This window comes from Bos taurus, chromosome 16 (genome assembly GCF_002263795.3).
Source record: "Bos taurus isolate L1 Dominette 01449 registration number 42190680 breed Hereford chromosome 16, ARS-UCD2.0, whole genome shotgun sequence".
Classification (NCBI taxonomy): Eukaryota; Metazoa; Chordata; class Mammalia; order Artiodactyla; family Bovidae; genus Bos; species Bos taurus.
In genome coordinates this window covers 59,833,954-59,849,719 of record NC_037343.1, presented here as the reverse complement: position 1 = coordinate 59,849,719, position 15,766 = coordinate 59,833,954, and the positions used below count along the sequence as shown (strand labels likewise).

At 37.7% G+C, this 15,766-nt stretch overlaps 1 protein-coding gene across 10 annotated transcripts in view; it reads right to left on the bottom strand.

The window, feature by feature from the left end:
- The window catches only part of RASAL2 (RAS protein activator like 2), a 397,752-nt gene that overhangs the window by 34,814 nt on the left and 347,172 nt on the right, over positions 1 to 15,766 (bottom strand). For all 10 annotated transcript variants that reach the window (XM_005217241.5, XM_002694157.7, XM_003587091.6 and 7 more), the window contains 4 exons: positions 7,267 to 7,420; positions 5,403 to 5,501; positions 4,305 to 4,859; positions 1,998 to 2,142 (listed from right to left, as the gene is read on the bottom strand). In XM_005217241.5, the coding sequence (XP_005217298.1) occupies positions 1,998 to 2,142; positions 4,305 to 4,859; positions 5,403 to 5,501; positions 7,267 to 7,420 (953 nt within the window). The remainder of the gene's footprint in view (positions 1 to 1,997; positions 2,143 to 4,304; positions 4,860 to 5,402; positions 5,502 to 7,266; positions 7,421 to 15,766) is intronic.

Genomic DNA, 15,766 nt, shown 5'->3' with positions numbered 1-15,766 from the left:
ATATATAATTCATGATATGACTGTAATAAGTTTTTTATATGACACTGATTCTGTACCTTTCCTAAAGTCAATGAAAGTCCATTTTCGCCATTCTTCTAAATTCCCATTAGATCTTAAACTAAAGCATATGGCTTAAAAAAAAAATGAAGATAGGAAGCAGGAGAAGAAAAAATTTACTTCTCTAGAGTAGGAATTAACTGCTACTACAGTGAGCCCAGCACTCACAGTCCAACACAGTGTCTACCTGCTGTTCCTCAAGCAGTCATTCACTTTTTACGTCCTGTGACCTGGCTCCTGAGAACAATCCCAGGCATCACTAATGAGCGAAATCAACAGCCATGTTTTTCTTTGACTCTTTACCTTCCTTAATCTCTGACTCTCTTAATGCTTTTTTCCTCTTGGTGTCTAAGACTCTTCCTTCTTCTTTTTTTTTTCGCACGGGCATGCACATTTCCTCTATCTCCGATCTCTTCTCACATTCCTCTGCTTCTTTCTACACTGTAAGCCAGGAACACTGTCAGATCTGTCTTTGGCCCTATTCTCTTTCTCCTGTAATCTGGTAGTTTCATTGATTCCTTCCACATGGGTAACAGTCCTAAACTTCCACCAGCCAGCTAGACAGAAGTCTTGGGATGTCCTGCCTAGAACCCCTGGGACTTCCCACTTGAACTTCAAGTTAAATACAGTGAAGTGAAAATATCATTTCTCATTCTTTCGAGAGTACTACTTTTATGTTCTCTTTCTGTTAAGAATCTCATCATCAAAAAAAAAAAAAAAGAATCTCATCATCTTTCTTGTCACTCACAAAGGCCCCAAATTCACTGTAATATTTGACCTCCTCCCCTACCACACCCTGCCCCATTCCCACAAATGGAAGAGTTGCCAAGTCCTATTACCTCACTGGGGATTACCTCATTCAGTCTTATTTCTTGCCTTCAACACAACACCTGTCTACTCTTGACAGTCACATGTGACTATTGAGCACTTGAAATGTGGCTACTGCAACTGACCATGCAATAAATGTAGATAAAATACACATAATTTCAAAAAGCATGAAAAAAGTAAAGTATTTTGTTTATAATTCTTATATTGATGATATAATAAATAATATTTGGATATACTGGTTTGAATAAAATGTTATTGGAATTAAATTTACCTGTTTCTCTTGCCCCTTTTTTATACTGTGACTACTAGAAAATATAAATTACATGTGACTCACATTAAGTTCCTTTAGGACAATGCTGTTCTACATTCTGTGTGAAGGACTGGGGACATAAAGATAATGACAATGTTCTTTAAGGAACTCATGTCTGCTTTATCATAATGTACAATGAAGTGCCAAGGACAGTGCCTTACTCTAGTGGTAACACCTGAAGTTTATGACCAAACATGGAGCTGTAAGTGGGTGACCCAGTCAGTAAGAACTACTGATTGGAGAAAACTTAGTTGTCATGACAAAGTCTGTAGGTCTTGAAGGCAGAAACTGGGAGTTGTGGGAACTGGCAGGACTTTCTCCGTTGCTGATGCATGATAACAAATGCTAACACTTTCAAAACTTAGGTTATGTATTTATTGGGTTAGCCAAAAAGTCTGTTGTAGTTTTTCCATAAGATGGTATGGAAAAACCCAAATGAACCTTTTGCCAACCCAATATATCATGATGTAAATACCCAAGACTTCAGAGGAAACAGATCAACTAGATGTAACATCTCATTACTAACATCACTGTATGTCTCAGAATGTCAGGAACTTGAGGGCATGGGGGTACTGCCTGTGCTCATGAGCTTTCTCATGGTACATGGTATAAGAAACAGATCTTCTATTCCTCCCCTGGTGAGTATTGTCGACACTTCCTACAATTGAAACTCCAATTTTAACACTTTAATCAGTTGGAACTAAATAACGTTCAGAATTTGAGTTCCAGTTGGTTGTTTCATGAGGGTGAAATAACCTAAAAATCAAAAGCGAAAGAATAGAGATATTTTTCTTCTCCATACCCAGTGCATCGTGAAGATACTGTTGTCCCACCAACTTGAGGTATTCCTCAATGGATTTGGTGGCAATGGTGTTCTCTCTGAAGATCAAGACATCATGTTCTCCACAACGATCCACCTCAGACATCACCAAGTCCGTCAGAAAATCCTGGTAGAATAATGTTCAATCAGGCAGAAAGCAACTGAATGTGAATAAATACTACACGTTAGGACAGACTGATGCAATGTCAGACATCCTGGGAATGCTGCTTTAAAACTAAACCTACCAGATTCATTTGAAGGGAAAAGGTCAGTCAGGATAAAATTTGAAGTGTTACCAAGTTAAAAATTCCTTCAAAGGTTTTCCACTGCACTTAGGATAAAGACTATACTCCTGCACGTGGCCTGCAAGCTTCTAACGCACAGCGCACAGCGCTGTCTGTTCACCACAGAGGTTTTTGCAAATGCTGTTCACAGTTCTGCTTCACTCCCACCCTTGCTCCGCCTCCATTTCTATGGCATTAATTCCCCGGATCCTTTGGATTTTAGTTTGGCCTCGTTTCCTCAGTGAAGCCTTGTCTGACCAACACTGCCTCTGAACTCCATTAGTCAGGACCCCTTGATCCACATTCTTGAGGCACCATGTATCTTTTTATAAATCTGCACTTCTCACTGTAATCACACATTTCTGTAATTATTTTACTAATATCTGTTTTTCCCAGAGACTGTGAGCCCCATGAGACCAAAGACAGTGTCTATTTTTGTTCACCTCTATATTTCAGCATTTAACAGTTTCTGACACATATTAGGTGTTCAATATAAAATAGTTACAAATTGGTCCATAGTATCAACTTGAAATTTCTTAAACATATAAACTCATTTTCTACATGAATTATGTATGTATATATCTCCAGCCATCCATTTATCCATCCATCTACTCATCCATAGTGAAGGAAGGCACAAGGAGAAATGAAGCCCTTAAGAAATAGCTGCTTCGTTTCTCAGCAGTCTTAAGGAACTTAATTTAAAATTCAGTGTTCATTATTCAATTTGAAATCTGATAATGTCATATATTTTGAATATTATATATGCATTGGATATTTCAAAGTCTCCAAAATAAAAAACAGAGGGAATATGCTGCTTTACTTTTATTTTAAAATGAAGCATTTCAATATTAATGGGGTTCACTCTGGGATTTTTTTTCATCAGCGTGAGAGCTGTAGACTTAGGAATCACTACTAAAACTCCTATGCTAAGGGACAGGAAGAAACCTGGGGGTGATGGTAACACTCTGTATCTTGATTGCTGTGGTTTCCATGGGTACATAAAGTGTCAAAACTCATTGAATTTTCCCCTTTAAATGGATTTGGTTTATAATATGTAAATTGTACCTCAATAAAGTTGTTAACAAACCCTACATATATCCTTGAACCTCAAGCAAGTGAAGAACAAAAAGAACATATCCATACAATTTCAAAGATGAGACTCAAAATTTCAATGATTTTTTTTTTTAACACCAGAAAGCTCAAAATTATCATTAATAAATTCAACCACCAAAATGACGATCAATAGGAAGGCAATTAAATAAGGAACTAAATATTGAATATATTGATATATTCTGATATGTATCAAGAAATCTTAAAAACACTTCATTGTTCGGTTCTAAATAATTCTAGCTGTGAACTCCTCTAGATCTAAAATACAATTTTACCATGATCAATTTGCATATAATATAATGCAGTCTTTAGCCTGGTTAAGTGAACATGCCTCGCAGGGGTGATGATTACCACACTTCAGGCTGATCAGCGACTCTATCAATTGTTTAGTGTTCTTCATACATTTGGTATATTTCTCTATCTTTCTAGATTTTTACTTCTATCCAGGATGAACTGAGGTAAGGCTATCATGAGACAGCTAACAATAACATCCCTTGGTATTTTAGTTCTAAATTCAGACATTAATCTCATGAAGACTCTTGCTAGTGACCAACCTGATTCAGGAATACTTCCTTCTGTGACTAGCTGATATATATAGTCATCAGTCAATCTTAATTTAAAATATAGTGCGGAATAAAACAATCATACAACACACTTTGGAACTAAAGAGAAATAATCTTGCACACACTGGGATTATTACACCAGTCCTACCATTTATTTTGTTCGGTGATAAAGAGCGAGCGGTGCTATCTATATTTTGTGCAAATAAACTTTAAATAAATACTTATTAGACTCTTCATTTTACTTCTTTAATTTTATAATCTCCACTTTTTCTGAATCTAAGAACCAATAATAGGTTTCCTTTCTGGGCAATGCAACCCCCCTTTCTACTTACCTTGGCCCTTCCAGTGCTTTGAAGAATGTGCACTAAGGCACAGGCTAGCTCTTCTTTATTTCTCACACTGATTACTGGTTCAAGAACAGAACATAACATGGTATAGTTGCTGGTGACAAATTCTGCAAACTCTTTGTATTGCTCCATAGGCAGAATGGTGATGGTTTGGAAACGCGACTTAATCCGAATAGAAGGTCCTCCTGTCTTTCCTTTGTTGGGTGTAGGTGTGCTCACTGGGTACCACTTTTCTACAAACTGGCGACCAGTCACACTGGCAGTGGGGATGTTGACCAGCCCTACATAATTATTCTTGTCTTTTTTCTTCTTTTTTTCCACATCTTTATAAATGTGAACTGTGATGCTATGAAGAGGTGGAAGGCTGTAGAACTCAAAATGTTCACCCCAGAAAATATTGTCTGCTTTGGTCTTGCTAGTTGTACGAGCAAAGAGGGTATCATCAAGGCACAGTTCACAGAAATATTTCTTTTTAGGGGCAAGGTCCTTGGCTTCAATAATCCATAAACGGAGAACATTTTCAGCTCGTCTACAATTGTCCTATAAAGAAGTAACAAAGTTGTGTTTGAGAGCCGAAATACCAGAAAGACATTTTCCTCTTAAAGTAAGTGATGCTATGTACTTCATTAAGGGCAGTCATAAAATAATGAAGGGGATTGCTATCTCATCATTCAAGATAACAGCAAGCTCTTAGAGAGCCACAACATTCTATTTCACTTGGGTTAAACATCCTGTAATGGAAATTCTCATATAGCCAGTCTTATGGCAACTGGATTAGCTTTCTGCAAATGAGATAGAGGTATGTAAGTAATTAAGAAATCTGTGTTCTAGTCCCATTTCTATTGTGTATTGTACTCGGTTCTCACTTAGTCAAGTAATTTCTCTGAGTCCTCTTGTCCACACTGATAAAATCATGATACTGTCTGCAGTAAGATTATTTTGAGCACAAAATAATAAAACACGTGTTTGTGTTTAAAAGTTCTGTAAAATGTAAGGTATTATTAATATTACTGTATTTCCCTTCAATCAACTTACTGCTTAATAGAGTTATACAGTTTTTTGGACATCCGAAGCCACTCTTACCTTATTTGGTTGAACTGTCCTGCGCAGGTTTTCCATCCACTTATCTCTCTCTGAAGCAGAGTTACAACTGAAGCATTTACTTCCACTTAAGTAGGTAACCTTCAACATAAAGATTAGAGATAAGGAAAAGGAAACATAGGGCTTGGGAGCTCTATCTTCCTAGGGGTATCATTTAAGAGTTAGGGATATGCTGTGAACCCAAAATGATACGGTAACCAAAATGATATTTGCTGGCTTTGTGATATCTATGTGTGCGTCTACATTCACTTTTTGCTTTTTATCTACTTAGCATCTATACTTTTCTCCAGGTAAGGACAAAGGTCACTGAGAATTCAGCTTAGGAACCGAAAACTGGCCTATAGTTTAGAAAGAACAAAACTGAAAACCTCTAATTAAATTAATATTTTAAAAAATTACCTGCAAATAAATATCCTCAATTCTGAGTGAGTTAATAAAAAAATAATTAAAAAGGGAAGAAGATCTCTAACAGCTTATTTCTTGGGAATGCTTTCACATTATAATATTACAGAAGGCTACTACATGAAATTGAAAAGAGTTCGTAGTGTTGAATTAATTACTCTGGAACCCACTTCTCTTCTATTAGGCAACCAGTCAGTTGATTTCCAGTCATTAGGTTAGTTTGAATATTACTATCAATGTCCTTTAAAAATGAAGTATGTTGTCTCTATGTCTAGTACCTACCACCTGTCTCGGCATACAATCTGTTGAACTAATTTCCACAAATATGGCAAACCTTTTATAAAAAAGAACACCAATAAATGACCTGTCCAAATTGCTACCGTGGCTCACATAGTAACTTAGTCTCAGTTTATAACCTAGTGAATTAGATCAGACGTTACGTTCTGTCTAACATGGCAGCTACTAACAACAGGTGGTAGTGAGCACCTGAAAAACAACTAGTCCAAATGAGATGTGCGGTAAGTGTAACACACATCGGATTTTGAAGACTTAGTTTTAAAAAAAGAAGGTGGAAAGTTGATAATTTTATTTTAGCTACATGTTGGAAGTGGTAACATTTGGGTTTAATAAAATTTAAAATCACACACATGGCTTTCACTGTATTTCTGTTGGATAGGGCAGGTCCCTAAGAAAGATATATATAAAAAATATATATCAGATATATCTTTCAACTTTTACAACATCTAACATAGGACTCATAATTAGTAATTTTGTAAGTCTGTGCTAATTAATTAAATCATAATGCTAACAAGTACACAGATGGTTTTGAAATTAAATTTGCAAATGGCCAATTGTATACATTGTTTGGGAGGGGAAAATTACCTTATAAAAAGTGATAATTTCCTGGTAAAGGGCAGTTTGTTCACTGAAGAAATTGGCACATGCAATGTGCCAGGAAGCTAGCTAAGTGCAGAGAAATTATAAAAATAAAGAAGACATGATCCCAGATCTTGAACCACTCAGGTTTTAGTTAGTATGGTTTTGGTATTTTTCCCTCAAAGAATTATTAAAATTGGGGACTTAGGTTTTCAGAAGAAAAATAGTAACGTACTGTGTGATATCTTTCTCAATAACAAAAGATTAAAATACTAACAATAATTTAGTATTAATCTTGTGATCTCTGCTGAGAATGTACTAAGAATTCATTTATTTTGAAAGCAGACAAAGCCAAAAGGAATGAGAAACCATCATTAATAACTTTAATTACCAACATAATTAGATTAGCAGATTTCTAATTTTTCCCCTGTAAGTAGGTAATTCTCAGTAACTGAAAACCAGTTAAAATGATCAAATCATCAATAATGCAGTAATGCAATCATAAGAATATTGGATAGAAAATCTCTTTGCTGTCTTACTACACTTTGTTTTTCCTGGACTTTCCTACCTCAAAGCAGAAGTCTTGTCCAAGGATGCTGCTATGGAGTGGCTTTACCGACACAGGCTCCCCTCTACCGAGATCCAGACATTCCACGGCACTGCATGGGCTCAGCAAAGATTCATGAGAACGGGACTCTTTTAGTTTAGGCAGCCCACGAGACCTAAAAGTAGAAAAAGATATTTATGGTAGTGTAACTACTTGGCCAATAAGAAAATAAAGGTCAAATGCAATGGAGGTTTAACAACAAATGGATAAATGCCTGAAGAGAAAAATATATCTGTAATAATAATGATAGGATCATATTCATGGGACACATAGAAACCACATATATATTCATGTGTGTGTGCACACATACTTTCTTTTTTCAACAAAACACAATAACGTACTATAACATTACTAATCGCAAGGGAGCTGGAAGCTGCACCACAGACATTGTTTTTTATTCTCATTCCTGTGTTGGAGATGGAGAAATAGACACCATTCAAGGTAACCTTACGCATTTCTTTTTTATGCAAAGGTCTTATTTAAAGACAAATGGTTTCTTTTTTTCCCCCATGCTATAGCTTTATCCTCTACTATCACTGACAAAGTAGTAGTGGCTATATCTTCACTGCTTTGGCAGAATAAACATACATATACATACTCAGAAACAAAGCCAAACTTTTCAGCACAAGACCCTGCTTTTCAAAAGGTCTGATTTTCAGCTCAATATGGAATTCTTTTCTGGCAAGCTTTTGTTTCTATTTATGCTTTATTGTACAAATATGAATGAACAGTAAAATGCCTTGAAGAAACTTCCCACCCTCCAAAGAAATGTTCAAACTCCCATCTAGAAGAAGAGATCTTTGTCAACACCATTCAGGGGTTCTGGTTCATTTTGTCCCCTACTTGGAATGTGGGGAATTGTGACTCTTGCCGCTACAGGAGCTAGTACTTCACTGCCTGAAGCCAAACAATATAAAACACAATATTCTTGAATCCAGAACGGGAGAGCTATGCAGTTTTACTCAGTAATTATAGTATTTATTGACTGAGACACTCAGAGTTAAATACATATATTTTAAGTAGAAGTACCTAGTAATAGAGATAAAAAGAAATGTCTTGTAGAAAGGTATTTGTTTTTGTAAAATGCATTAAATAAGCAGCTTCATTCATTTCCTTGAAATAACCATGTTAACATTAAAAGGAACTGAAATACTTAATGTCAGAGTAGCTTGCAGTTAAATTATAAAGTAATAAGATATAGGAAACTAGTACTCAAGGCTGCTCTTTCCCTTCTGGTTCCATTCCAACTCTGTTTAATCAAATTCCATACATACAGTAAAAAACATCCTAAGACTAGGATTTTAGTCCATTCTTCTTTCCATACACAGAACATGTGTTCTCATATTCAGTAGTTTTTTTAAGGTCGAAGAGTCAATAATTACATTTACCGTTGATAATACAAAGTCTGCACAAAACCCACCTAATGTTTTGTACATAAAAATAGAACAATTTAATAGCCCCACATTTATTTCCTTTTGTTCTAGTGGATAAAACAATGTCATGTTATATACTGTCAACATAGCATATCAACTATAAATAACTAAACGCAAAAACAAATGTTAAGGTAATTACCATACAACCTTTCCCAGTATGCTTCATGGGAAGCCTGGTTGAGGCAACAGGATACTATAACTGTTCCTAAAGAAAATGAAACAACAATTCCAGCCCCTTTTTCCCAGGAGGAGTTGCCTGGAGAGGAGAATTCTCTCCCGCTCTGGGAGTAAGCCTCTCAACAGGAAAGATGAAGAAGGCATATTTAAATAAGACGTGCGACAAAAGCCTTACTTTTTTAAACTCTCTAGGAAAATATTCTAAGACATAATGTTATCTCAAATCAAATAAATGTCTACCTACGTGAAGCAACTGTACAGCCACCTTGGAGTGCACCCCCAAATCATAGCGCTGCCACGTGTCACAGCACGGCAAGTCACTTCTGAACTACATCTCAGAAGACAACTCTGGTTAGAAGACAAGAACCAAGGGAAGGTAGTTTCCCCTGCTGCCTGCAGTTACTGACAGCATCTTTGAATAAACGTTTTCCAGGTATGTAACTTCAGGTCTTCAATAGCAGCAGAACAGAAACACATGAAACGGAACACGAAGTCATCTTCTAAACCAGCTGCGGGACAGGCAATATTCTTCTTCTCTTCCTCAGGCTGCATCCAGCCCCTCAGGTAACATAAACAAGGTTCCTGGGCTCTAGGCTGGGCCTGTTGCCATGGTGCTACACCTATAAGGAGATTAGAGCCCAAGGCAGCAGGGAGAAGCCGCCAGTGTGAAGGACTCAAGGAGCATGCTCTGCAAATGTGACCATTTTAAGGCAGAAAGGAAGGAACAGTGAGGCCCCACCCATTCCCATGAACAATTTTGGAGTCAGAAGCTATAGGGAGAAAACTGAGGCAATTCTGGGGGTGAAGGAGAATCTGTTAACTCTGCCAGAGAACAAAGCAGTGATTTGTTTCTGGATAATCCCCAGCCCCCTACTAAAAGGTATTCCCCTTGTTCCACCTTGCAAGTATAATCTTTCTCTCACGTCCATTCTATTTCCTTTGCTGTCCTAGTTTAATGTTACTAGGTATTGTTTTTCATTAACTTACCTGAGTTAAATATTTTTTTTCTTTTTAGAGAGGGGGTGGATAAAACTCTTTATTCACTGTATTCATAATACTGAACAAATTTCATTTTGATACTCAGGCTTAATTTTCTAATACAGACATAAACAGATATTACAACCAAGCCACCTGGAATTAGAATTCAAAATTCCTTCTGGTTATGGAAATTTCAAGTTGTTCAGGATCTCCTTATTGTTCAGCATTTATGGATGTTTGTATGTGTATACACACCGATACCAATGGATTGAACACTACATCTGCTAAACATTCAACATTGCTACTGAATAAATAAGCAAGCCCTTCCTGTATTGGGAAGAAAGTGTCTTGGAGAAGACAGAAGTAATTCCCAGAGAAGCAGGATTACAGTAAACAGGAAGATCAAGCAGCCTGGGAATGGCAGTGGTGAGGAGGCATTATCTGTGCAAATATGAAAGTAATCCCAAGTCCCCTCTAAGTCATGTTTACCTCCTCCTGTACCTTCCTATGAGCTGATTTTTCTTAGATCTGCTAACTAGAGTTTTAGCAGCTTTGATTGTCACTATAGTTTACTTCTCTAAAGGAAAGAATGTGGATTTATTGAGAGAAAAATGGGAGTTTGAAACAATTCCCAATCTGACAATGGCCTTCATCAAGGAAACTAGCCTTGAAAGTGGACATTGTGAATTCGCTAATTACTGGTTCTCTTTCTGAGCCCTGCACCCCCCTCAACTCCCATCATCCTAAACATCATGTAATAATTCAGGGTTCAAATATGACTATTTCTTGGTTTAATTGGGAACCTGCTTCCCACAAGCAATTTTAGTTCTAATTAAGGAAGGCTATATCCTTCAGTCAGTTCAATTGCTCAGCCATGTCCGACTCTTTGCCACCCCATGGACTGCAGCATGCCAGGCTTCCCTGTCTATCACCAACTCCCAGAGCTTGCTCAAACTCATGTCCATTGAGTCGGTGATGCCACTCAACCATCTCATCCTCTGTGGTCCTCTTTTTGTCCTGCCTTCAATCTTTCCCAGCATCAGGGTCTTTTCCAATGAGTCAGTTCTTCGCATCAGGTGGCCAAAGTATTGGCACTTCAGCTTCAGGATCAGTTCTTCCAGTGAATATTCAGGACTGATTTCCTTTATGATGGACTGGTTTGATCTCCTTTACATTTTGGTTTACAGTCAGTAGATAACACTGAATTCTGTGTGAACTCCCAGAGCTCTAGTGATGTGAAAGGTAAGGGTTAAAAATCTAATTGCTTTGCTGATGAAAATTACCTGCTACTTCTGACCTATTTAAGAGATAAACTACAAGGCAGGAGTAGCCTTCTATCACCCAAGACAGTGAATTAATATTATATTGCTTTAACCCACATTACTAGCTGAAATCAGTCTTAAAAGACAAAAGTAAAGTCGTGGGGGGTGGGGAGCCAACATGCATGCCATTGAATTTACTGAAGAAGAAGAAAAAAAAAGGAGTCAAAAGACTCTGATTAGTGCAATGTTAAGTAAAACACAGCTGGATTTTTCCCAGCTCAACCATCCAATTTTTTAAAAGCATATTTCCCCCAAAGCGCCAGTGGTACTTGGATGCGCTAGCTCAATCTGCCACATGTTAACAGATTCAGTTCCAAATGTAGGAAACTTTTAATTAAAAATACAACTGAAAAAATAAATGCTTATTGCCACACAAAATTCTGTACTCCAGGGCAGGTGAATTTCTGCTTGGTGTGGCAATTATGATTCCAAACTGCTTCGCTGAATTCTTGAAAAGACAGCTCAGCCATAAACTGGGTACAGAAATATATGTTTGTGTTCACCAGCGTGTGTTCCTAAGACACTTTATCTTGTCTGAAAATTTTCCAGGAAGAAATCAATAAAATTCGGTATCCTAGTACTCTAACCAACAAATTTACAAAGGGTCTAATCAGTTTTTTAAAAGTTGCATCTGAGCTTTCACTTTGGGGAAAAGACAGCTTTACTTCCTTCCCAGATTTTATTGTTTTTCAACCTGGTATCTGTGAAACCATCCAACTGATGTTTTCCGTTTGAAAGAGCAGATACTTTCCTATACTATAAAAGTTTCCCTACCTGGATTTTAGAAAAAAAAAAAAAAAAGGAAGAAATTAGAGCTCATTCACCAGAGTTCTGCTTGTGTGCCAGAAAAACATCTTCTTTGAGGATCCTGACAGCACCAGCTGCAGTTAAAGCCAGTCCCTACTGCTTATATTACTCACTGGTTTTTATGTTTGCTTAAAAAAAAAAAAACAACCACACAACAGCTCATGCAAAAAGCTATTTATGGAAACATAACATGTACTACTGATCTTCCTTCTCTCTGCTCTCAGCCTCTAGACAGGATGGTCTAATGAACCTAGCTGCTGATGGTGAAGAAGGATGTTTGTCAGCCTGAGTTTTCACTTAAATAAACCCACGGTAAGGAAATTTATCATCACAGTCAAAAACGACATTCAGCCTACCTTGGTTACATACACATGTGATGAAGGTGGACACAGAATGAAGACAAGATTACAGACATTAAAACATGTTCTGCAGGGCGAAAAACTCACCCAGCCTTCAGTGACAGACACCAGGGGAAAATCTTCTTACAGAAACTGTACCAAACTATAATACACCTTTTTTTTGTTCTTAAATTGCAAATGGAATAAAATCTACTAGTGCTTGTTGAACAAATTCAGTATAAACATCACTGAATTAAAACAACTGTACATATAAACAATATGACAATATAAATACTGAATTAAAAAAAAACATGAAACTAAACTAAATCACACTCACAAATGAATTCAATTAACACATTTAAATAGTTCAAGAATAAGTGGAAAGATTAGTAACTATTCTTCCCTGAATTTAGACTTCAGTCTCAGTGTCACCATAAGATTTAAGTATGGGTGAAAGGAGGATAAAAAATTTAGAAATTGATGAGGTTCAATGACACTTACTTCTTCATCATTCCTAAATTCATGCCTATTTGCTTTCCCACTGGTTTTAATCATTATTCGGTTGAATAAATGAATATATGTCTGAATCCATCTACTCATTCAATAGTTGCTTGGTGCACATTATGTGTCAGGCACTACACTAGATACAGATGGAAGTAAACAATGGTGAAGAAGAAAGGCAAGGTTGTTGTACTCATAAATAGTTTATCATCTAGTGAGTTAACAAGCCATTATACCATGTGATAAGACCTAGGAAAAAAAGATGCAAAAATGGCTCTGTGGGCACTTAGTAGGGGCCCTGGATCTTTAGCTGGGGATTCAAAGAAAGTTTCATGGCGGTGAAAGTAATGTGATGGAGTGCTAAAAGTCATTAGGTAATTAAGGGTGGAGTGGAATTAGCTGTATGCAGATGTGGAGGTCCTGAGAATCTGACAGGGAATGGTCAGCATGTGAGAAAGCCTGTAAGAAAAATACAAATCTGGGGTGTTTGAGGAATTGAGGAGAATTCAGCAGCGTGGCTCTGCTACAGGGTAGATGTGTGCTGGGGCGGAGAGAAGAGGCGTGGGGAGTAATGAGGCCTGAGAGACACTATGATGGGACCAGTAGTAACGTGGGTGTTCCAGTTTGATCACAAAGCCAGTGAATGAACATAGAAAGGTCGTGAGTGGGGGAGAGTGAATGACAAGATCAAATGCGTATCTGAACAAAGCATACTTTGGCTAAAAAGTGGAGAAAGGGGTACAGAGACAGGAGAGAAATACTGAAAGACTTAGAGACTGGCTCATAGATTATGATAGTAATCTGAGTAAAGATCATGAACTAGAACAGCAGAAATGTGAAAGAAGTAAATGGATTTGGGTGGTAATTGGAAGGTAAATAGGGGTCCCCTGATAGTTCAGTTGATAAAAAACCTGCCTGCAATGCAGAAGACCCCAGTTGGCCTCCTGGGTTGGGAAGATCTGCTGGAAAAGGGATAGGCTACCCATTCTGGTATTCTTGGGCTTCCGTGGTGGCTCATATGATAAAGAATTTGCCTGCAATGCGGGAGACCTGGGTTCAATCCCTGGGTTGGGGAGATGCCCTAGAGAAGGGAATGGCTTCCCACTCCAGAATTCTGGCCTGGAAAATTCCATGGACAAAGGAGCCTGGTGGGCTACAGTCTATGGGGTCACAAAGAGCTGGACACAAGTGAGCGACTTTCACTTCACTTCACTAGGAGGTAAACAGGCCTTCATGACTGCAATCCTGGGGACATCAGTGAGGTAGGTGGCAGAGTCAAGGCTGAGTCACGCAGTAGAAAAATGGTAAAGTCCTTTCCAGAGATGGGAAGTGAGAAGCAATGCTGGTTGAGGCAAAGGTGGAAATAAAATCAAGTTTAGTACAAGTTTGAGGTTCCTATGTGAGTAGATGTTTGCTACAGACTGTTCTCCCCAATCTATGTTGAATTACTAACCTCCAATGTGACTATATTAGGAAGTCTGACCTTTGGGAGGTGATCAGGTCAGGACAGGGCACTCTCATGAAGGGGATTGAAAGTGAAAGTGAAAGTCACTCAATCGTGTCTGACTCTTTGTGACCCCATGGACTGTATAGTCCATGGAATTCTCCAGGCCAGAAAACTGGAGTGGGTAGTCTTTCCCTTCTCCAGGGGATCTTCCCAACCCAGGGGATCGAACCCAGGTCTCCTACATTGCAGGTGGATTCTTTACCAGCTGAGCCACAAGGGAAGCCTATGAAGGGGATTAGCGCCTTTATAAAATAAAACCCAGAGAGATCCTTTATAAAATAGACCCCAGAGAGATCTATCACCCATTCCCCTGTCTGAGGACACATAAAAAAGAAAGGCTTTTGAACCAGGAAGCAGGTCCCTACCAGACACTGAATCTGCCAGGACCTTCATCTTGGACTTCACAGCCTCCAGAACTGTAAGAAATAAATTTCTGTTGATTATAAGCCACCCAGCCTATGATGCTTTATTATAGCAGCCTCAACAGACTAAGACAATGTGAATACTGAAAGAGAATATGCAGACTGAGAAAAGGTCCTAAGAAAATAATCTGAGAAATGCTAACATTTAAATCTACAAAAGTCAAAGAGACTAAAGAATCTGAAAGACAGAAGGAAACTGGGAGACTCAGGTATCATAAAAACCCAGGGAAGAGAACTCTTTAAAAGGATGGGCTGTTTGTCCATCACTGCACGATAATATAATATTAAAATATTAATAGTAGCCACTGGGTATATGAGCTGAGAGATAATTAGAGACTTTGGCAAGAGCAGTTTCAGTGACATGATGAGGATAAAAATGAGACTGCAGAGGGCTAAGGAAATGAATGGGATGTGAGAAAGTGAAGACTAACTCATGAAGTCTGATGATGAAGGGCTGGCAACTGGGAAAAGCTATAAGGAGGAATGAGGTTGAAATGGCACTAAAGAAGGTTTTCTCTAGTTAATCATTTTTTTCCTCTTAAATAATAAAGTAATACTTGCACTTGGTAATACCTTCTAAGAGCTCAGAAGGACAGAAGGTGAAAAATATAAATAATGGTACCTCCCTCAATCTCCTAGAGAAAATACTATTAATGATTTTTTTGTGAGCCTCCTAGAAATTTTTTGTACAGACAACCAATTTGGTATACATATACATATGTGTATGTATGTATATACACACAAATGGATTTCTTTTCCTTTAAGAGTATATTCTGGAATTCTGTCCACACTGGAAATACAGTTATAACGTACCTCTTTTTAATGATCACTCTGTACTCCCTTATATGGGCTTACAGAACTTTAAGCAATAATTGACAACCATCTATATTTTTTTTCTTTTTCTTTTCCTTTTTTTTTTTTTTTTGGTGATTAACACCCAGGTTCAAAAAGTATCTTAGTACATATACTCTGAAGC